General features: G+C 32.7%; 1 protein-coding gene across 1 annotated transcript in view; it reads right to left on the bottom strand.

The window, feature by feature from the left end:
• dia (diaphanous related formin 1) overlaps nt 1-11,767 on the bottom strand; it is a 17,105-nt gene extending 5,338 nt beyond the window's left edge. The window contains exons 1-9 of the mRNA XM_018512648.1: nt 11,756-11,767; nt 11,090-11,440; nt 9,876-10,018; nt 9,533-9,800; nt 9,228-9,467; nt 8,887-9,141; nt 7,789-7,953; nt 7,471-7,714; nt 4,032-4,113 (exon numbers count right to left, since the gene is read on the bottom strand). Coding sequence (XP_018368150.1) covers nt 4,032-4,113; nt 7,471-7,714; nt 7,789-7,953; nt 8,887-9,141; nt 9,228-9,467; nt 9,533-9,800; nt 9,876-10,018; nt 11,090-11,440; nt 11,756-11,767 — 1,760 coding nt within the window. The remainder of the gene's footprint in view (nt 1-4,031; nt 4,114-7,470; nt 7,715-7,788; nt 7,954-8,886; nt 9,142-9,227; nt 9,468-9,532; nt 9,801-9,875; nt 10,019-11,089; nt 11,441-11,755) is intronic.
• Nucleotides 11,768-23,978: the final 12,211 nt, after the last annotated feature.

Here is a 23,978-nt window from a genome sequence, read left to right as displayed (position 1 = left end):
CAGGCCTTTAAGGCCATGGCACATAAAAAACTTAAGGCGTAAGACTTAAGCAGTAAGCGAATCGACCAATCACAATAGAGACCGTAAGACCATACACTGAGAGAAAAATGTTTGATATTTGTAACTATAATTACATATCACTATAATTATGATTATTACTGCTATAATAATAATAACAGTAACTATGTATATAGTTCTAGCAATAAACGTATATAGTTGGTAACCTAAAATGACTATAATTGTAATTGTTATAACCATAAAATAGTTGAAATCATCATAAAAATGATTCAAGTGACTATAATTTTATAGTTATATTTTAGGACAACCATATTTTTTATGGTTGTCCCAAAATATAACTATAAAATTATAGTCACTTGAATCATTTTTATGGTAATTTCAACTATTTTATGGTTATAACAATTATAATTATAGTCATTTTAGGTTGCCAACTATATACATTTGTTGGGGGTGACCCCGATTGATCACGGCTCGATTGAACACCACCAATCACAGCGACCGGTGCCTAGGAGCTTTGTAGTCTCAAGCGCTGTGAGTGGCTCATGTCCAATTGAGCCGTGTCCAATTGGGTGCCACCCCATTTGTTGCTAGAACTATATACATAGTTACTGTTATTATTATTATAGCAGTAATAATCATAATTATAGTGATATGTAATTATAGTTACAAATACCAAACATTTTTCTCTCAGTGTACGTAAGCAATAGCGAATCCAACATGTTGATTTCGTTACTGCTTAAGTCTTACGTCTTAAGTTTTTCTATGTGCCAAGGCCTTTAGCGCTCGGCATCGCCGCTCACACGTCTCACCGCACCGCACCAAAGGACTCGTGCGATGGCCGCTACGCACATTCGCGATTATAATACATATGTATGTAATAATAACACTGCAAAAATAGGACAAATATTATTAAAAATCATAATAAACTTCGATGAATAAAAATGTCGAAAGAGAGAAAACGATGAAACCTATGAAAATCTACGGAAAATCTAATTAATTTCTATCACAATCTGTCGCTTCTCTAAATCGAAAGGAAAAAATTTTAAGAAAAAAGTATCCGAAAGAAATAATATAATTTTCCACCATTCTCTATCCTTTCCTGTTAGGAATATGATTTCATCGGAATACGATAAAATATCAAATAAAGACGTAATGTTTCATTGCAAGTTTTGTTGGAGTCTCTCTTTTTATGTATACTGAAAAAAATCACTGAAAATCTAATTACGATAGATTACGATGAGCCGCCTACGATAATTAATTACATCTCGAGAGTACAATACTATTGACAACAAAGAGCTTTTTTGGTAATTATGCGATAGTGAGCTTAGAATTTCTACTACCGTAAATACACTATTAACTATGGCAGATTTTTAGTGATTTTTTAAGTATACATAGAAAGAGAAATTCCAACAAAACTTGTAATGAAACATTACATGTTTATTGATATTTTATCGTATTCCGATGAAATTACACTTTCTTAACAGGAAACGATAGAGAATAGTGGAGAATGATATTATTTCTTTCAAATACTATTTTCTTAAAATTTTTTCCTTTCGATTTAGAGAAGCGACAGATTACGATAGAAATTAGATTTTCCGTAGATCATAGGTTTTATCGCTTTCTTTCTTTCGACATTTTTATTCATCGAAGTTTATTATAGTTTGTATTTGTCCTATTTTTGCAGTGTTATTATTACATACGTATGTAATGTAATCGCTAATGTGCGTAGCGGCCATCGCGTGAGTCCTTTGGTGCGGTGCGATGAGACGTATGAGCGGCGATGCCGAACACTAAGGAACGGCGTGCTCCCCTTTTGCCTCTCCCGCCAGCGGATCCATCGTTTGACATTTGACAAACTGGGCCGGGCTATACCTCAAGCGGCCGGAGCCGCTTTCTATTCTTTTTATCGGCACGCTCTCATTAGTACAATTACAAACTTTAATATCTCGATTATTATTAAGGATATCGCTAAACGGTAAAGCCTTGTGTCCACGATGCTAGAAATCGGTCCGAGATCTCGGACAGAAAAAATTAACAAATCACATTTGAACAATTTGATCACATGACCATTGCGATTGGTCAATTCTTTCTTCATCCGAGTTCTCGGATCGATTTTTAGCATCGTGGACACAAAGCTTTAAGGACTTTTATATTTATTTCGATCTACCTCCCTGTGGAGAATTGGAAAAGTCTCGCTGGACACCCTGTATAACACTAGAGACCTCTAATCAGAGTTGCGACACGAGGAACGGAGACTCTAGTTAGAAACTCTCTTTACAGTCTCTTTATATTAAGAGTCTCTAGTTTCAGCAAAATCACAGGAAAGAGAGAGGAATATATCGTGTCTCTTTCTAACCTTCATAGTTCTCGTGTGAATCGTGATCTCGTAAGATACGTCTTTCTATAGTACGACTTTTTGAACATTATTAAAAATTATTGTAAAATGGTTGGTTGTGCAGCCCCATTTTGCAATAATTCTGCAGCCGAAGGCTACATAATGAAAATATTTCCGCGTGATGTTGAACGTCGAGCATTATGGGCGACAAATGTTGGAAAAAATTGGACACCACGAAAAATACATATTTCTGCGAGGTTAAGTAACATATTTGTACAGTTTCATTATAAGAAAATTAATAAAATATATGACAACTCTGTGTCTTTTTAAAGTTCTATTTATTTTCTATATGTCAATTATGATTATTTAATAAGTATAAATTATTTTATTATTTAATAGGTGCGTTCGGGGAGATGCTATTAACGCTATTTCTGTCATTCTATACTTGTTTTGGTTGGAAAAATTGATTTTTCACAAAATAGATTAGTTTGCAAACGATTTTTAGCGCATCGATACGCACATCGCCCATTCCTACAATATTGGCAGGAATTGCTGAAAAATGACGGACCAATCAAAATTAGCTGTTCCTCGTGTCGCGACTCTGATTAGAGGGTCTTTATATAACACCTAATTAAAGTCACTACATTAACAAAGTACCGCGAACTGCCGCCATTTGGCTCCATGATGCACGGTTATTCAAAACTTCAGTCTCTTTCGCTGCGATTTTTGCAATTTTCAACACAGCAACCGGGTATTTTCGATAATAACAGAATCAGGTTCTTCTTCTTCCAGACCCCTGTATAGATTTCCGATCTTTTAACAGAATCAGATTAGATTAGCACTTCGACGCCATTTTGGCTCCAAATGCTAATTCAGTGAATTTTCTCATCGCGGTATTTTGTTAATCTAGTGACTTTAACACCTAACCTCATAAGCTCTGGGAAAAAATGTTTTATACATAATTATATAAAATTATATATACATTAAAAACTTACATATAATTATATGTAAAACATTTTTTCCCGGGGAGTTTCAAGAGACAGGAGTAAAATTAAGGTAAGTGACAACATAATAAATAATTATTATTTATTAGTACATTTATTTATACACATGATTGGTGGGATAGTTAGAAAGGTCGTGAAAGTTGTGGAAGAGGATACATGCTGTAGAGATTTTAATCATAAAAGAAACGCCACTTGAACGGCTGTGAATTGGAAAGATTGCAAAGGCCATTAAGTCTCAGAACATTAATGCTCTCTAGTGTTACGTGTCTGAACTGCCTTAATTTCGTCACAGTTTTTCTGAGCAAAAATGGGCGAAGTGGAATCACCTATTATTCTTACACCGTGGTCCATTCTCTATATCTTTAAATATAACTAACAAAATTTAAATTAGATATTCCTACACGGTCGTTATATTGTTTTCCGGTAAGCGAATAAATTATTCGTAAAGCAAGTAAGAACTTTAAATTAATAAATTGACAGCAATCATTATTAATTTTTCATAAATTGATGAATATGTAACACATATTGCTGTCAATTTATTACTTTAAAGTTCTGACTTGTTTTACAAATAATTTATTCGCTCATAATCTGCGTGTAATATGTAGGAGGTAAGAAACCGACCATTCTATTCGAGCGTGTCTCGTTCGCGCATTCGTTTTGCAATTAATACTTACGTCGAAAGTTCTCTCCCTAGTAAGCCAGTTCCGACTAATCCAGTACGTGATCGACTCCTATTTAGTTGCGCTCTCCTTTCCGCTGTAAAATTAAAATAAAATTAAACTCATTACAATAGACTTGATATTATTCGAGAATAATAGGATTTGTATCAATGGAATGTATTTTAAAAGAACTTATGCGCTTTATAAGTGAAACGTTTTTCTTGATAGTTACTACGCGAAAGAAGAATGGAACTTTATATTTTATATACATTAATCATATACCGACATTCCAGCAATACATTTTTGCATTAAATAGTACAATTTACTTTACAACATTTAACATATCAAGGAGAACAAGATTAATAGTCAAGTAATTTATATATATATATATGTTTTTGTACAAAACAATCTTTGGTACATGTTTCATCAAAAAGTTAGTGATTTTTGTGTCACACTTAAAATTTGTAACAATTATAACATAACCAAAACATAGATAAATAATCATAAAAATCATTTAAATTTTTACAAAACACCGAACAAAAAAATTTATTTTAATATTACATTATAATGACACCAGTAACAGAAAAAATTGTAAAATTACACATTCACCTCACATCTCATTGAATTTTGTAATTTGAATATAAGTGATCGGAATGATATGACAGAAGCACCTTGACTTTATTATTTTTATCTTACTATTGCGTAATTTCTTCAGTACGATTACAAGATCAATAGTATATATTTTTGTGCATCAAATACATACATAAAACTCAAGACTTTTTATTACAAATATTCGTTTTCATTTACTTAAAAAGTTTGACATATTAATCAAATAAAATATTATATAAAATTTATATGCTATATGAAAATAATATGGTAAATATACTGAATAGGGGACCCCCCCCCCCTCTATAACCTTGGCCTTGACATATATTGTCAAAGTCATGACCTTGAGTAACTTCCAGCAGGTTTTAGCTGTCGCTCGTCCTTCATCAAAAAGTTATTACCAAAAAATATTTGAAAAAATAACTTATTTCGGCTACATATAACATCAAAAACTGTTTTAAACTATATCCACCTATTGCCTAGTGGCGCGCGACTTTCCACGCGAACACATGTTCACTTTAGCAGAAAATTTGGGTAAATATGTAGTTAAGGGGAGGGTTAAGTTATTATACACCCATGGGTATAAAATAACCTAACCCTAACCAAACATGGGTAAATAAGGGTGGCACCCAGTTGGACACGAACCACTCACAGCGCTTGAGACTACAAAGCTCCTAAACACCGGTCGCTGTGATTGGTAGTGTCCAATCGATCCGTGGTCAATTGGGATCACCCCGGTAAATAATAACCTAACCCTAACCAAACCATATATCGGGTTTGATTAGGGTTAGGTTATTAACACCCATAGGAATATAATAATTTAACCCTGACCAAACCCGATACATGTTTGGTTAGGGTTAGATTATTATACACCCATGGGTATGTATCGTAAATCATGTATGCAAAGTAAAGCAGGAAAAAATTTTCTGTTTTAAGAACAAAAATTATATAAGAAAATATGAAAGTTGTGCGCCCCCAAATAGGAGAAAGTGGGGTGGGAGTCGCTTTGCGTGGAAAGTTGTAAAATATATTTTAAAGCAGAAAATTTTTGTTTTATATGATCGAAAAGGGATATCGTATAGGTTTTTTCTTAAACTTTTTTTGTTAATAACTTTTCAATGAAGGACAAGCGACGGCTAAAACTTGTTGGAGGTTACTCAGGGTCATGACTCTGACAACATATGTCAAGGTCATAGGAGGGAGGGTCCCCTATTCGGTATAATTACCAATAATATATTTCAAATTTTTAAATTCTTTATAAATCACAATATTACAATTATCAGTTTTGAATAGTTCGCACGATACGTAAATATATTTGCAAATCCATAGGTAAACGAAAGTTTTATTTATGTATTGTACGTTGTATCAAAATTATATGTTGAGTCCCGCTATTTTTAAATAAATAAAAAAAAACGTTAAAAATTATTGACATTAATATGACTAATGCAAAATAATGATTCCTACACTGTATTTTAAAAATATAATTACACGATATTAGATCATAAAAATATTATTGCAATATCCACAACACGAGAATATCGCACATTTTAATGGAAAAATCAAATAACTTTCAAAGTATGTATCGTAACGCTTTTTCGAACAAGTTTCTTCGCAACAATAGTTACAAAATATTTTTTTCTCTCGCGTCAGTTTTTCCATTTTAGTCTTGTATAAATACTAAAGCAGCAAATAATTCTATTAAACAATATTTATCGGCGTTTGCCAAAATTTCCACTTATTCTTCCATGAACTATCCTTTAGTTTTTTCAATTTTCCCCGGAGCAAATTGCTTGTATGTATTTGCGAGTTGTCTAGAGTTTTCGGACAAATTTAAACTTTTTTTAGCAATACGAATAGATTTAATTTTATAAAATGCAGCGGGCTATTTTCCGACAATATAACTACTTATTTCTGTCACTAGTGGCGATTGTGTTTTAGTTATATGCTCACTACTCGAAAACTGAGTAGACATGCTCGAGTTTAAAAAACCTGAGTTTTTCAAATCCTGTATGTTTTGATTTTCGTCATATCGTCTCAAGTTTTCAAAATTTCTCGATCTTAAGAGTCTCATCGGAGTGAAGGCCGGTTTAAGTATTTTAGTATGAAAACCATCGATCGATTTTGACATCTTTTGATTTACAGAATTCATGTCTATATCTGACGTATTGATAATTGATGGCATAATGATACTCATACTGGGTAAACTTTGCAAATAAGCATGAAGTTTACTGCGTTTTGCATTGCTCGCACGTATACGTTTGCGATTCAATATAGTACGACGCACAATGCTGTTCCTTTTGCGTATTTTGTTAACTACGACGCGTTTTTGCTTAACCGGGCTAAGAATACACGCTCGATTAACAGAGACGTCTCCATCGATTAATGGACTAGAGTCTCAGTCAGTCTTAATGAAATCTCCTGGATTCAAAGTTTCTAAATGTTTTTAGGGAAACGTCTCTTTTCGGTGTCTCGTCGAATACCGGCATCGTCGTGTAATACGCGCGATTACAACGACTGCACAGTTTCTTTTTTTTAAAGAATGTGATTTTGGACGAATGCTTTGTCTGCCTAGGCGTCTTTTTCGCCTCGTCTAGCATTCGTTTGTAGATTTCTTGAATTTTTTCCGGCGTAAAGAAATTTATTGAATTGCCCGCCGTGCATATTTCTTCATCCATAATCCTGTTCGGGAGCATATGGCATCGCACGATTTCAGTTAAAGTTAGATTTTCATATTCGTGCATTAACTTATTTCTAGTAAATTTGTCTAAAGTATTACTAAATAAATATGCTTGAGCTACTTGGTCGTTCTTCACCATTTGTCTCCTGATGTATGTCCTATACAACTTACCACCAGCTACGCGGGTTTGTCGCTTGCGTCGTTGGTCTGGCCTACTGAAGGCTGATCCAGTCTGCAGCGCTTCCATTAGACTATCCATAACACCTTCCTGAGTCTCATGTGCGTTCATATCGACTAATGCGCGTTTACGCGCAGCTCGTGCCGCCTTTTCTGCTTCTGCTTTTTCGCGTGCTTCTCTCGTCCGTCTCTGTTTCTCCTCGCCCTCCTTCAGCTTTATTATCTCCTTTTGCGATTGCTACAGTGAGAATATAGAATCGCATTAGATAGCGATTGGATAGACTGCGACATGAAGTATTAGCGCGTATTTACCAAGAAATCATCTTTGAACGTCTTGATATCGCCAAAGAATTCTTCTATAGTGTACTTCTGCTTGTCGAAAGAGAAGAATTCTGAGATGTCCGTGTACAAAGTGTCCATATTTTTAAACATATTTTGCAGAACCTCGTAAGATTCTCTAGCTTTCTTGGCGAATGGCTATAAAGTAACTCCGTTAAGGAAATACTTTTGTTTGATCAACACAAAATCAACAAATAATGTCATCAATGACTACGTTCAGTAGGTAAAGGAAGGTACACGTTTCAAGGATTTTGTGACCACTCGGGGATCATTTTATTTCTATGTTTTCTTATATATTTTTCTTCTATTTTCTTTCTAGAAACCGAAAATAATCATTATAATAACGCCAGACTTAAGGAAAAATTGGTACATTCAAATATAGTGAATAAAATCCTTATTTACATCGTTATAAAATCACTATCAATTATATTTCAATAATTTATTTATAAAATTAACTCCAAATTGGATCAAATGCGAATAATATTGCACAAAACGTTAATTAGACTATATCTTTTATTATAATAACATATTTTAATATTATAATATTTGTAATATCGGTATCGGTGTGTTACGTAACGTTTGGAGTGGGGAAAACAGTACCGAGATGAAAAATGTTATAATAAAAAATATAATCTAATTAGCGTTTTGTGATGCAATATCATTCGCATTCGATCCAATTTGGAATTAACTTCATAAATAAATTATTGAAATATAACCGACAGTGATTTTATAACGATGCGAATAAAGATTTCATTCACTATATTTCAATGTACCAATTTTTCCTTAAGTTTGGTGTTATTATAATAATTATTTTCGGTTTCTACGAAGAAAAATATATAAGAAAACATAGAAAGAAAACAATCCTCGAATGGTCACAAAACCTTTGAAAATTTGTACTCTCCATTGCTTAATGCACGCTCAGTGATTGTTTAATATAATTGGTTTTTGCTGTTAGTTTTCTTTAGTGAGAAGTGTAGAACCTAATTCTAATAAGAAATAACTCAGCATTCACTAAGCTATTTTATCCGCTGAACATTTAATGATTATTAACAAAAAATTAGTGAAGGATACTTTCAAGACATCTATAAATAAGTCCTCATCGCACTGTGGAACTTTGGCATTCGTAAGATCCTGTTCGAGATTACGGATATTGGTCTCCATTTGACATAATGTTCTCTGAACATTTTCTAAAGACACTCGACTGGCACGGTCTACATGTGCTATTTCCTCAATGAAGCTGAGACATTCCGGGAACTTTCTCTCTATCGTATCCACCAAATAATGCATAAGAGTTTGCTTGTTATCGACATCTTTAGTACTGGTCAACTAAAAAAAAAAGTCATGAAACTGCATCGAGACAATAAGTGATTCATGCATATACTACACATACAGACATATGTTACAGAACAAACCTTTGTAAGAAAACTAATCTCGAATCCGAATGCTTGGCCATTTTTGGAACCGGAATTCATATAGTTTCCGAGTAACAATATTAATTCAAGAATTCGTGCAAACTTTTTGCTACTTTTCACTTCTTCGCATGCTGCTGTAGCTGCCACTATGTCAGGTTTTATATCCTGTATTAGCTCTTCATATCGCAACATAAAGCTTAATGATCTCAATCTGGGTAATAACCGTTTTATTGTAGATATCTGTAATATTGATGTCAGTGAAATAAAAAGATAGAAATAAATTATACAAAAATCAAATACATTACCGTAACACAAAACTGTTCCGCTTCAGTCAAGTCATCGTATTGATCTTTGTACATCTGTAATTTTGACAATTGATCTGGCGGAGGTAAGTATTGAATTAATCCTTGTAATATATTGTCAGAAATAACTGGTCCTTCACATCGAAATAAACATCTTTTTACTTCCACGTAAGGCATGTGCTTTAGTGTCCCACCGAGAAGTATTGATATATTTTGAGCCGCCTTATTATCTAAAACTTTGAGATCCTTTACTTTTTTCGTTGGGGCTGACCTACGTGTACGAAAAATTTATTAATATCTTATGTAATATTATTTAAAAAATGATAATTACTGAAGTGAAATTTACTTATCAACTACATCGTCTATTCTTTTCCCGCTCGGTTTGGAAGCGAACTTCTGTACAAGACCATCTAATATTTCCGGACTAGCTAATTTGTCTTCTTGTACTTTTGTCCAGAATGACTTTTCTGTTATTCTGTGAGGTAAAATCTGAAATACATAAAGTTTTACATAACAGAAATTATACTACAATAAAAAATTGTGAATATTAAAATCATTATACGGTCTAGCTGGATCTTAATGCTTGTATGATTCTTATGTGAATTTATATACTACGTATGTAGTCCCACAGAAACGCGCGCCGAAAAATTTCCGGTCTTGAAACGCTAACTCTACTAAACTACCGCAGTAATATCACGAGTTAAATTGACTAGCAATTTAACAAATTTTTGATGCTTATTCGCATCTTCGAAACGATCTTAATAATGATGAATAATATATTAAAATCTGTAAATAATTAATTCTTATTGCGAAAAAATATTACCTCGGCCGGGAGTCGAACCCGGATCTCTTGCAATCCGTGCGAGCGTTCTGAGCCTTTAGACTACCGAGGCCTTAGTAATATTCTTCGCAATAATTGGCATATGAAGGATCTTTGTATAAGATCCAGCTAGATCGTGTAAGGCTTCGATTCTATAGTTTGTGTTATCACATGTACGGTCCTATAATATATCCTATAATATCTTATATTATTTATTTACGTCGCCTAAAGAGACGTTGTTCCTTCATATGCCAATTATTGCGAAGAATATTACTAAGGCCTCGGTAGTCTAAAGGCTCAGGACGCTCGCATGGATTGCAAGAGATCCGGGTTCGACTCCCGGCCGAGGTAATATTTTTTCGCAATAAGAATTAATTATTTACAGATTTTAATATATTATTCATCATTATTAAGATCGTTTCGAAGATGCGAATAAGCATCAAAAATTTGTTAAATTGCTAGTCAATTTAACTCGTGATATTACTGCGGTAGTTTAGTAGAGTTAGCGTTTCAAGACCGGAAATTTTTCGGCGCGCGTTTCTGTGGGACTACATACGTAGTATATAAATTCACATAAGAATCATACAAGCATTAAGATCCAGCTAGACCGTGTAAGGCTTCGATTCTATAGTTTGTGTTATCACATGTACGGTCCTATAATATATTATATTATTAAAATCATTATATCTTCTATACCGATAATAATTTATTTGATTAATATAAGTACATTATACACATACCGCTTTCCAATTTGCTCTTTTCAATGGTCCATCTACTTCCCACTTCTTTTTCGGTTTTAATCCATGAGGCAAAACTTGTATCACTGCAGACGATGGAGATAATGCCCCCATTATCGATGGTAGTAGAGGACCCATTCCTGGCATAGGTGGTGGTGGAGGTCCTCTTATTCCAGACATAGGTGGAGGTAGAGGTCCTTTTAAACCAGGCATAGGCGGAGGAGGTGGACACGTCGTTCCAGACATAGGTGGTGGTGGAGGTGGACCACTACCGCCAGGAAGAGGAGGTGGCGGCGGCGGTAGTTCGCTACCCATTTCGGGCATAGGTGGTGGAGGCGGACATACAGCAGTCCTCTATATATAAAACAAAACAAAACGATGTTTTTAAGATTATTCAATTTATATGCTAGTTGCGTATTTCAAGGAGTCGACGTTATCTAAGTGACAATCATATACACGTTCTGAGCTTTTTAAAATAATTTCACATTGCTAATACAAATATTAGAAAATATTAAGTTTTCATTATTCAAAATTATTATTATCCAATGCAAATGTTAAATAATAAAATCTGAAGGATTTTGATTAAAAAGTATTTCTAAAGATAGCCGACTTGTATTCAAATAAAATACAAAATCATAGTAAAGATAACATTAAAGTCATTAAATATACAAGGTGTCCCATTTAAACTTTGACATTCAAATATCTGGAAAATTATAAAAGATACGGAAAAATGTTTCAGACAAAAGTTGTGGGTTTAAAAAGATTTATCTAATAATTATACTTATTCGACATTGGGTGGCGTTAGCAAGATCAGGACGAGCTCACTTTAAATTTTTTAAATAAAACCCCCTAAATTTTATTGCATATTATTATATGCCCTTCCTGAGACTTTTCTAAAACACTATAACTTAATTCACTTTAGGTCAGCCGTTTTGAAAGTTATCGAAATTTATATGGTAAGATGTCCACCCAAAGATCGATGGTTGATCCAGCTAATGAAGGCAAGATCGAGGGATGATCCGCTCAACTAAGGCAAGATCGAAGAATGTTCCGATTAATGAAAGTAAGATAGGAGGATTAAGGAACTTTGTTTAATTGTCATTACGTATCACTCTCGGAATTAAATGTTCAAAGTGTGTATTGTTATTTTCCAAGCACAAAACCAGTCTGCGTCTAAAATTTTGCAAGACTCCTCTGAGTATTTGCGGCGTTATCGCTTGAGTTTTTTCTGACTCTTTCCATCATATCTCGTGGTTGCTTCCTGATACACAGCATCTTTCATATATTCCCATAGTAATCTATGAGGATTTAGATCCGGTGATCTTGGAGACCACAAGACTGATCTTCCCAGACCTATCCAATAATTTGGATGTGTTCAAACATTTTATTAAAACCAAAATATTTAGAGAACATCCAGTGGAATGTCCTGAAGATATCCTGGTAAATGATTTTGGAGAAAATCTCAGTAGAGGATCATTAACTGTACGTTTAAAAAAATGCAGCCCAATAATTTGATCATTACATATGGCAATCCAAACGTGGAGGTTCCAATGATACTGATTGACCACCTGTCGATACTAGTGAAAATTTACTGGTGATCAGTAAATGACTATTGTGTCTATTGAGACTACCATTGCTATGAAATGTAGCTTCGCCACTGAAACATTCCAAAAGAAATTTGGATTCTACTCCAATGCATCAAATGCCCACCTACAAAATTGAACTCTCCGTCTGCAATCACCTTCGCTTAATTCCTGTACCAGATTGAAGTAATAAGGATGGTACTGTGCGAATTGTAATATTCGATAAGCTGTAGATCGAGGGATTCCAAATTCATGTTCTATTTATCCACTGACGTGTGGATTGAAATAAATCATGCCCAAAATTGCAAGAAGTTCAAGATCATCCCTCGATTTTGCCTTCACTACCTGGCTCAACCACCGATCTTCGTTGGCTGGATAACTTACCTTATAAATCTCGATACTTAAAAACGGCTGATCCAAAATGTATTAGATTATAGTGTTTTGGAAAGGTCGTAGGAAGAGCTATAATAATATGCAATAAAATCAAGAGTCCTATTTAAAAAATTCAAAGTAGCCTCGTCTTGACTTTGGCAACGCCATCCAATGTCAAACGGATATGATCAATAAATAGACCTTTGTAAGGGGACGCTGGAGCGACGGCCGAACTTAATCGATGTCGATAAAACAGATTTTTAATTCCAAATAAAATATTACGTACATCAAGGAAATATATACATTAATTAAAATTTAAAACACATATGATGGTAATATACCCAGAGCGTTTGGATTAACCAAAATTCATAAGCCTGGCAATCCGCTAAGAATTTTTGTTTCGTCTGTCAATAGCCCATTATATTATTTGTCATTATTCTTACACAATATTATTAATTATATAATTATTTAATATTAATTATCTAAAGCATCTAGCCAGGTAAAAAATAGTTTCTATTTTATCAACAAATTGAATGGGACTTATGTTAAGCCTGACAATATGTTGGCTTCTTTAAATGTAGTGTCTAATATTCCCATAGAACTAGCATCTGAGACTATTAAAAAAAGATGGGACCATTTTTTCTTAACCATCATAACTTGTAATACAAAAATACCTTTAGACGACTTTTTATTGGGTATGAGAATAAGTTTCCGCCCTTTTTAAATGAAAAAGATGTATTTATTTAAACAACACAATACAAAGTAAGTTCATTCAAAGTATGCTCCATCAGAAGCGACAACTTTCCCCCACCTTTCAGGTAATAAACAGATTCCTCGAAGGAAGAAATTTGGTTCTTTTGAAGCGATCCATTTATCAAACCATTTTTTGATATCTTCATAAGAATTGAATCGCTCTCCAGGAAGGGCCGACAGCACGGACCGGAACAAATGGAAATCTGAAGGAGCAATGTCCGGTGAATACGGCGGGTGGGGCAGAATTTCCCACTTCACTCCTTCCAAGTATTTCTTGTCCGGTTTTGCAACGTGTGACATAGCGTTGTCACGTAGCAGAATCAGCTTATCGTGCCTATTGTCCCATTCCTATTGTTTTTGTTTCAAAGCTTAATTCAAACAAATCGCTTCGAACGAATATCAACTACTGGGTTCAAAAGCTTGAACACACACCTTTCAAATACATGTATTGCCGTTTTATCAAACACACAAGCAGTGCTACTAACGACATCTCTCTAATGGGCGGAAACTTATTCCCATACCTAATAATTACATTACATTTTGTTTTAAACTAAACTTATTTTTCTTTTAATGGCAATTTCAACAAACAAATTTTTGGCATCCCCATGGGTTCTCCAATATCCCCTATTATAGCTGAAATAATTTTACAAGATCTAGAATCATTAGCTATTGATAGATTACCTACACAACTTTCTTTCTACTTTAGATATGTAGATGACATTATATTAGCAGCTCCTTCTAACACTTTGTGAATGACATTCTTAACACTTTTAATTCGATACATACTAAAATTTACTATAGAATTTGGAGATAATGGGAGATTGAATTTTTTGGACACTACTGTTATTGTCGACGAAAATAAAATCATTTTTGATAGGTATCAAAAATCAACCTTTTTAGGTAGATTTTTTAATTTCCATTCCCATCATCCTTTGTGTTATAAGAGAGGAGTTATTTATGGCACAGTTGATAGAATTGTATTATTATCTCACCCTAAATTTCAACAAAGGAAATTTATTGATGCTATTCACACTTTTTTAGATAATGGCTATCCTCTTAACTTCATTTTTTCCACCATACAAAAAAGAATTAATTACCATATTCACAATAAAAATAAAACAGATAATAATTTTCATTCACACAAAAAAGACAAATTCAAAGATAAATATTTTACTGTACCGTTAAGTCTGTCTTTAAAAAATTTAGCTCTCAACTATAACTCTCAAACTTGGTTGTAAATTATTCTATTCCATTCCTAACACCTTAAAAAATTACAAAAAGGGGTAAGGACCATCTCGACTTACACTTCCACCAAGAAGTTGTGTATAAAATCTCTTGTGAGAATTGTGAGGCAAGTTATGTTGGTCAGACCAAAAGAAAATTAAAAACTAGATTAAATGAACATATGTCAGACATAAATAAAAAAACAGAATCTCCTTCAGTTATTTCTGACTATCGGATTAATTTTAATCATGAATTTGAATAGCGTCAAAATTTTAGGTAGTGAACCATCGTATAACAAACAACTAATTTCAGAAATGGTTCATATTAAAAGACAGAAACAGAGCTTAAATAGGCAAAATGACACGGAATCCTATTTTCATATTATACAATCTCTTTCTCCTTCCTAGTTTCTTTCTCCCTTTTTCCCACTCCTAATTTTATCCTTTCGATAATATTTCTCTCTTTTAGTTTGACTCTTAGATGGCTCTCATTTTACAATAGTATATTTTAGACAGTAACGATCATCTCTATCGCAATTGCTTACACGCCAATCTCTATTTTACATATTGATTAGATTTTACTTTATTATATTTTATTATGTACCATGACTACACAACACATTTTTGCTTATTGGGCACTGAGATATTCACCATGACATCTGATGACAGAAAAAAAAACTATCGTATACCCTGCAATCAGTATCCGTGAACTGTGAGAACTGATCGATAAACAAATCAAATTTTCTGAAATAAATTAAGTTTCCGATAAAGGAACAACATTTTCACCGCGATTGAAAGTCAAATATCCTCGGAATATTGCTCGGTTCACGAATGTCGAAGCAACTCTAATAAGAATTTAATGCTCCGTTTTCATAGTTTTCCAAGAGCTAATGAACATGTGTAATATGTAAAGAATATTTTTGGAAACTTGGAAAAATGTGATAAAATAAAAGCATGGATGCATGCTTTAAAAATACAGAATATCACCCGTAAGAAAAGAGTGTGTTCGCTACATTTCAAACGAAAGGATTATATGTTCCCAGGTAAGCCAATATTCAGGCATCAGAGGTAAGGTTAGATGACACTTAATCTCTGTGTTACATGATCGTTGAAGTATAATTAATACAGAGTATTATGCGGAAATTAATTTATATATTGATTTAAAGATATTGCCTCAAAAAGAAGGAAGTTAAAACGAACCGCTGTTCCATCGTGCAACTTGCTAGGTAGATATGGAGTACTAGACTCTAAAATAACTGAATGTGACAGTGCTTGTTTGCAAAGAAGAAGAAACAGGAGTTTCAAACAAGAAATTTTATCAAATTCAAGCAAGAAAATTTTATCAAATTCAACACAAGTTGAAAATCCTGTTGTTGTTCTGCAGGTTAACGATGACAATGAGCCCATAGACGATCCTATAGTTGGTTCTGTGAATGACATTGACATCCGAATCTTCCATTGCTCCCTTATTTCAAGATATTGATGTACAAGTAAATAGCACTGATATCATACAAAAATTTTCGAATTTTATAAAAAATGAAAGAGATTTGAGTACTGTAACAAGAATTCTTTCAAATTTTGGACTGCATTGTGGAACTTATAAAGCAAGCCTTTGGAGATCAATTGGGGCACACCAACGTCAAAATGAATTTATATGAAAGTAATTATGACCTACTTAGAGTTTAAACAGTTACATACGTCATACAGTTTACTAGCTGTTTTATTTCCTTGTTATACCGCAACAAATTGCAGGCGAGTATTTTATGAGATGGTGAATTTATTGAGTGAAATTCTAAAAGTGGCAATTACTTGACCATCAAAGGAAATTATATTGAAAAATATTGGACAACTTTCACCACATTCTTTATATGATGACACAAATTATAAAATTAGAAATTATGGTTTATCTGAAGATGACTCAATCCAAGAGTCGAAACATGTAATAATTAAATTTGTTTTATATATGTATGTATTTTTACCATTAATAATGTTTACACGTTCGTTTCTTTTTATGAAATTTGACTCTAATTTGCCTTTATTGTTATATTTTTATTGGTAAAATAATGATTGGTGTGGCACTGGACGGAAGTATCATATATGTAAGTAAAGTCTGGGGTGAAAGAGCATCAGACCATATTCGAACAAAGTGATTTAATTCATTTATTACAACCTGGTGATGCAGTCATAGTTGATAAAGACTTTTGATTGATGAAATATGTGCCAAAAATGATTGGAAGCTTATAAGATCGCCCTTTTTTAAAGACAAAAAACAATTATCAAAAACAGAATCAATCATGAGCTAAAATAGCAAAGGCAAGAGTACATGTGGAACGATTTAATCAAAAGATAAAGACATTCAAAATCTTAGGTGAAACAATGCCTGTGAAACTTGTTTCACATTTAGGAGTTATTTTTACAATAATTTGTGTCACAATCAATCTCAGCTCTCTGCGCCGATACTGAAAGATGATAAATTCATGAAATATCAATAATTTATTTCTTTACAGACTTTTATGTTTCTAATCATCAGGGCGCTAAGAAACTGAACGAATATTGTATGAGAAAGAAACACACTATATTTATTATGTTAACATAACTATTATAATAATACTGATCACATTTTTGTATCAACGCTTTTTTTTTAAATTTTTATATCAGTTTTAACAAATTATGCTTTTTAATTTTAAAGAGAGGTTGTAAGGGCATAAAACACATATATTAATATTTTCACTTTAAACAAACTACATACATGTGAAAGTTGTGTTTATAACATTCTGGTTTTATTGAGCAACACATTTTTATAGGTTATTTATTTTATATGTTATTAGTTTTATTGTTATAAACAAAAATTGTTAAAATAATAAGAAAAATCTAAATGTTTTTATATAAATATATTAAGTACTAAACATGACTTATGCAAAGTTTCATTGAGATTCACCATTAGTTTATAACAAATAACAAATTTTATTTATTTACTGAACAATTAATGTCTGCATCTCAAGATAACTTTACAAAAATATAAAAAAAATTGAGATTTTTATCATTATTTTATAATATTTACATTTTCATATATTTATATTAGAGTACAAATTAAAAAAATATTACTACTTATTTAAATAACTTTTGATCCAGATGGTTAATTGTTTCTATTTTTTTTGTATTATTATTAAATGAAATTTAGAATAGTCTGTAATTTTTTCATGTAGTTCTTAATATATTGCATTTGCCTTACAACTTCCTTAAAACTTTATATATAATCAACGTATAATAAATTTACTTTATTGCTTTAAACTCCTTTCTTCCAATAACATTTCATCCTAAAAAGATATATAGACTTTGGTTTCTGTTTCATGGCAATAGAGGACAGATTACAATTTGTTAATCATTTTTTTAAACTGTTGTACCTTGTTCTACATTTTTTAATAAACATATTTCATGCAACATAATATTATAGTAAATGTTCTTCATTGCTGTCAACATTTCTGTCACAAAATTTTGGACAAACTCGATATTTAGGATCAACTTCTATCAAATACTGGCATACATTACAAAAGAAGTTATTTTTACATTTACGATCGCCATCCCTAACTACACTTGCCCATAGTATCTGTGTTTCTTTTTTAGCTGTATCTTTCCGCATATCTCTATCAAACTTTTACCTACTTCTGTCTCGATTGCATCCAAAATGGTCATAGTTTTACCCTTGAATGGGCATTTTAATATTATCCTTCTTTTTCATTTTACTTTTCTTTCTTTTTGTTTAATTCTGGCATTTAAATTCTCGATGTAGGGGAGCTCATCATGACAGAATAACTTTTACTTTATACATGTTAGTTTGTGTTTGCTCTGAGGAAGGCTCAAAAATGAGCCGAAACATGTAAGCGCGTTTGTTAAATAAAGAAGTTTCAAGCTTCATAAGTGTATTATAATATTTGTGCGACGTCTTCTGCGCCTGACTCCTAATGCCCGTATTCTTTCCAATTCTTTCATTTTATTTCTAATAATTTGAACGGCTTTTCGTCTTCAAAAATTACAGCAAGCGAGTAAGCAACCCACGGATTCAATTTCGAGACAATCAAACCAGTTTCAAATACTTGTTTCTTGGAAACTTTTTTGAACATATTCCGAGTTTGACCCTCCATCGTTTTCCCATATTCTGTGAATTTACTTCTGAAGCTTTTCGGAATAATATGGTCACCACACTTTTTCTTCCAGTTGGGATTTTCATCCTTCGTGTACGTGTAAAGACCATAACAAGTTGAGCCTGTTATTCGAAATTTTCGCTTCTTGTGCCAATGCGCAAAAAACAATTTTGTGTCCACACATACTTCTATAAAGTCGTCGATCAATGTCTCCAGCGTTTTAATACAGCATATTTGCAGCTCATTGGTATTTAAATCGCGAATTTTCTTCATGATGTCACTGTCTTGATATTCGAATATAATTTCTATTGCCTTCCTTTCTGCATCAGACACCTCTTTCTTCTTATCATCTTCAAAGGTAACAGGACTGTCTTCCATTTGTTCTTCTAGTCAAAGCAGAATCCGGAAGCCTTTCCAAGATTTTGGCTTGGAGAACTGCAACGTTTCTTTCTTCTAACTTGAATTTTTTCAAGTGGCATGCGAAAACAGTTGTGTTCTTGCAAAGGTGCTGATACATATTGTATCAATATGTATCAGCTTGTTCGTGTAGGACTTTTTTTCACTTACATGGTTGGTCAGTACATGATAACGTTTCGAAATTTTCAAAATCATATCTGAAATAAAACATTCTTTAGCTCATGTAAGGAAATGATTCAAAATTGAACAGTAAGTAAAGTAATAAAATACACTGCGCTTCAATAATGTAGAAGTTAAGAATTAACCTTGAGCAAAAAGGAGAACAGCTATTACATGCTTGTGTAAGAGAGACTCTGTCTCATCGCCAACTTTACTTTAAGTCCACATTATTCCGCTTGATGGCGTTCCGTGCGCCGTCGCTAGTGCTCATGGCGCCACTTCTAGTGAGAAGGAGCGTGATTGGCTATCGGCCATTACAGCGACCCTGATTGGTCGCTTGAGATATTTTTGAAAGAGAAGAGAAAGTAGTCGACGAGTGTGACTCGACGAGTATGGTGTGTGTGTAGTTGTTAAAGAGATCAACAAGTAATCGCGATCAATAAAACGTGTTATTCACTGCTATCCTGAGATCAATCCTTTGCTCTCCCTATCCGGCTTAAGCCTAGCTTATCCTTTTCCTGACATAACTCTATGGCCCGAGAGTTCCTTATTCTTCATTGCCTCTCGCGGATTGTGAACGATAGTTCTTTCTTACTCTGCTCGCAAGACGGTTTCGTAAAAGAATCCTTGCCCGCCTTACACTTGCACTTTTCTCCGAGATCAGCGTTACATTTCATTGACATAATTTTACCATTTCTCCGGACTTCACCGATAACTTCATGTGAAGATTGCTTTAATTGAGAGGTTTGTAAACATAAAGCTGTCAAGCTGACACAATCACTTCTCACATTTTCAGTATTTTTTCCGATTTTTATTATATGATTCGCTTCAAGCACACGTTTTCCTTCTACAAAATTTCTGTGAGAAGGACTTGTTTGAGCATAAAAATAAATTTCTTCAACTGTTATTAACATTTTGAGATTTTTTAATAACCTCACGTGTATTTTCGTATATACTTAAGGAGTTATGGCCGCTCCGCCCGCCATATTGGATAGGTCACGCCCCTATGTCAGTTTCCAATAAAAATAAATTTTATATTTATTATATACACATTTCACTTTTTTATATTTTATATTTTAAATTCCATTAACCTAATTTATTTCTTCATTTTACTTAATACATTTCTGTATATTAACAGATTTTTATATTATTTTATTCGATTGACTACATATAAGATTATTGACTGCTACGAACTATTTATTGACGTTACCATATCATGTCATCAAATTTTATACTGTGATTCTATTGGCATTACCATATCATATCATCAAATTTTGTATTGCGATTCTTCAGAAATTGTGGCTGACGATGAATTGTTACGTGCGAGGCTTTTACATCAATCATTCTTATGGATTACATCTTAATTGAAGTCTGTATAATTACGTATTTTTTATGTATTTATTCTTAATCTTTTGCCATTACCGTTATATTCTAACTTTAATTAGTAAACGTTTTTAACATTGATAATGATCCAAAGGAAGTTGCAAAAACATCTGTTTATATTCTCTATTGTTTTTGTATTATTTGTTAGTTTATTACATTAAATTTGAATTGGTTTGGCTCGTAGCCCTTTGTATTACATTTATTTTCATTAATTAAAACATTACGTACATTAAGTAAAACGTTACGTACATTTCTTGCTTTGCTATATCCTATATATCACATGAATGCGAGGTTATACACACTCAAATCGTACTTCTCAAAGCCATTTCTCTTATAAATCATAATTTTCAATAATCTTCAAAATCATGATTTGAACGTCTCATGATATTCTTATAAATTATTCAAATATAGGAAAGTACTGTTTGTTTAGATATATCCTTGTATTCCTTTATATGTGTACAGGGTGTTCAGCGTAACGGTCCGCATGATTTTTTAGACACTTCCGACAATTAAAAAAAAGGGTTGAAAGGTGATTATCCATTTATTTCATATGAGCTACAACATGTGATAAAAAAATTAAAAAAAATTTTTTTTTGTAAAAAAAGTTAAGGTTATCTTGAATTTTTTAAATAGCACCATACAATTTTTTTCCATAATATTGTAGGGATCTTCAAGACGAATTCAACTATCGAGATTGTAACTTTTATTGATGTTTTATTTTCAAGGATTTGGAGATAGAGATACTAGATACTCTGGGTGTTTCACTTCCATTTTACATCAGATATATAGATTGTAGACGATATTGTAATGGCAGCTCTAATTAATTTAATTGAACATATTTTGACGATTTTTAATTCATTTCATACTAGGTTACAGTTTATATTGGAAAATGGAAGGGACAGGATTAATTTTCTAGATGTAACAATAATTAAGAATAATGAACTTTTAGAGTTTGACTGGTATCACAAACCTACATTTTCAGGACGTTATCTTAGTTTTTTATCTGCACATCCAATATTACAGAAAAGAGGAATAGTTTTTGGAATGATTGATTGAGCTATTTTATTATCGGAAGAAAAATTTTATCAAAAGAACATTAGATTTGTCATTAATACTCTTTTAGGAAATGATTATCCAATGGAGTTCATTTTCAACTCTATTTCCAAAAGATTAAATTAATTTTTATCTTTTAAACGCGTTCGTATTGAACAAGATTCCTTTTCTAATAACGATGATTCGGAAAATGTTGAAAGGACTTCTTGGTTTTTAATTCCTTATACAAACAACACATCGAATGAATTTAATAAAATTTGTAGAAAAGAAAACTTAAAACTAGCGTTTTACAGTAATAATAAACTTAGTAGGTGTTCATTAAGGTCCAAAGGATGTTCTCTCTAAAAACTAAAATAAAAATGTAATATATAAAATAATTTGTAAAGATTGTGATGCGTCTTACGTAGACCAAACGGGCAGGAAATTGAACTCAAGAATTGCAGAACATCGGAATCATATTAATGGAATACTAATTCACAATCTATTATCACGAATCACAGAATGGAATTGTATCACGAGTTTGATTGGGAGAATGTCCAAATTTTGGATCACGAGAGATTTTTAAATAAACGTTTAATCTCGGAAAAAGCGCACATTCTCATGCAAAAAAAATGGGTTAGGAATTTACGATCTGACACTGAAGGGTTACATCACGCCTATACGACGATATTGTGTGAATTGACCAACTGAATTATTGTAAAGAGTTTAATGTAATTTTCATGTCTTAGATATACATAATTTATGACTTTTACATATTGATTTTTGTAATGTTGGTTCGTGACTTTATTTCGATTTTTGTTTCGGAATGTCCTTTTGTAATTATAAATTTGTTTGTTAAACGCTTTTCGTTATTCGGAGAGAAAGGTTATAAATCATCATGATGTACAAAATTAAGATTATTATATATAAAGCGAGAGAATTGTTTTTAATATAAACTTCCAAAGCTCATGGAACATGTTAAGCTTTTCGTTTGAGGTGAATTACTTGTACTTAGTTTCTCTTTGAATTAATTTAATTTCTTTTACGGTTAATTAGGATACACTTCAGTCGTGAACCTGGTAGTGACTCATGTCGACGGACAGCTTAATGTATTAATTTGATATATGTATTGCTAAGGAGGACTCCAAAGAGAATTGAAACGTTCATAATAAAGAGGATTCCACACAGTCGATTAATGGATACTGAATTTTAATCGTTGGCACCTTTATCAGTCTGTGATTTGTATTGACCTTGTATGAATTGTTTATTTTTATTTTATCGATTTTAATACATATTATTTATCACAAATACTTATTAATAAAGGAATACTTATGTGAACTTATTAACTTATGTGAACAAATTTTGTTGATTTAATTGATATTTATCAGGTATGTAAATATGAAACCGGAATTTTTTAATAGAAAATACACGTTTATTGCATGAAAATGATAAAAAATATTTTATTCGAAGTATTGACCATCGCTAGCTATACATTTTTCACACCTGTCTGACAATTTGTAGATGCCACGCCAAAAAAATTGTTGCTCTTTTGAGCTAAACCGGTCATCTAGCCATTTTCGTACATCTTCGTAAGAAGTGAAGCGCTGCTGAGCAAGTGCGTGTCCCATCGATGCAAATAAGTAGTAATCGGACGGAGCCAAGTCTAGTGAGTAAACAGCATGCGAAAGTATTTCCCAATCAAACGCCTCAATCGTTTCCTTGACCAGTTTTGCTGTGTGTGATGGTGCATTATCATGAAGCAAAATCACTTTGTGTTGCCTTTTTTGATATTCCGGTCGTTTTTCACGCAAAGCTTGATTCAAATTGA

Source organism: Trachymyrmex cornetzi, unplaced genomic scaffold (assembly GCF_001594075.2).
Source record: "Trachymyrmex cornetzi isolate Tcor2-1 unplaced genomic scaffold, Tcor1.1 scaffold417, whole genome shotgun sequence".
NCBI classification, from domain to species: Eukaryota; Metazoa; Arthropoda; class Insecta; order Hymenoptera; family Formicidae; genus Trachymyrmex; species Trachymyrmex cornetzi.
The sequence above is the reverse complement of the archived record's forward strand: the minus strand, read 5'-3'. Positions and strand labels throughout refer to the sequence as shown.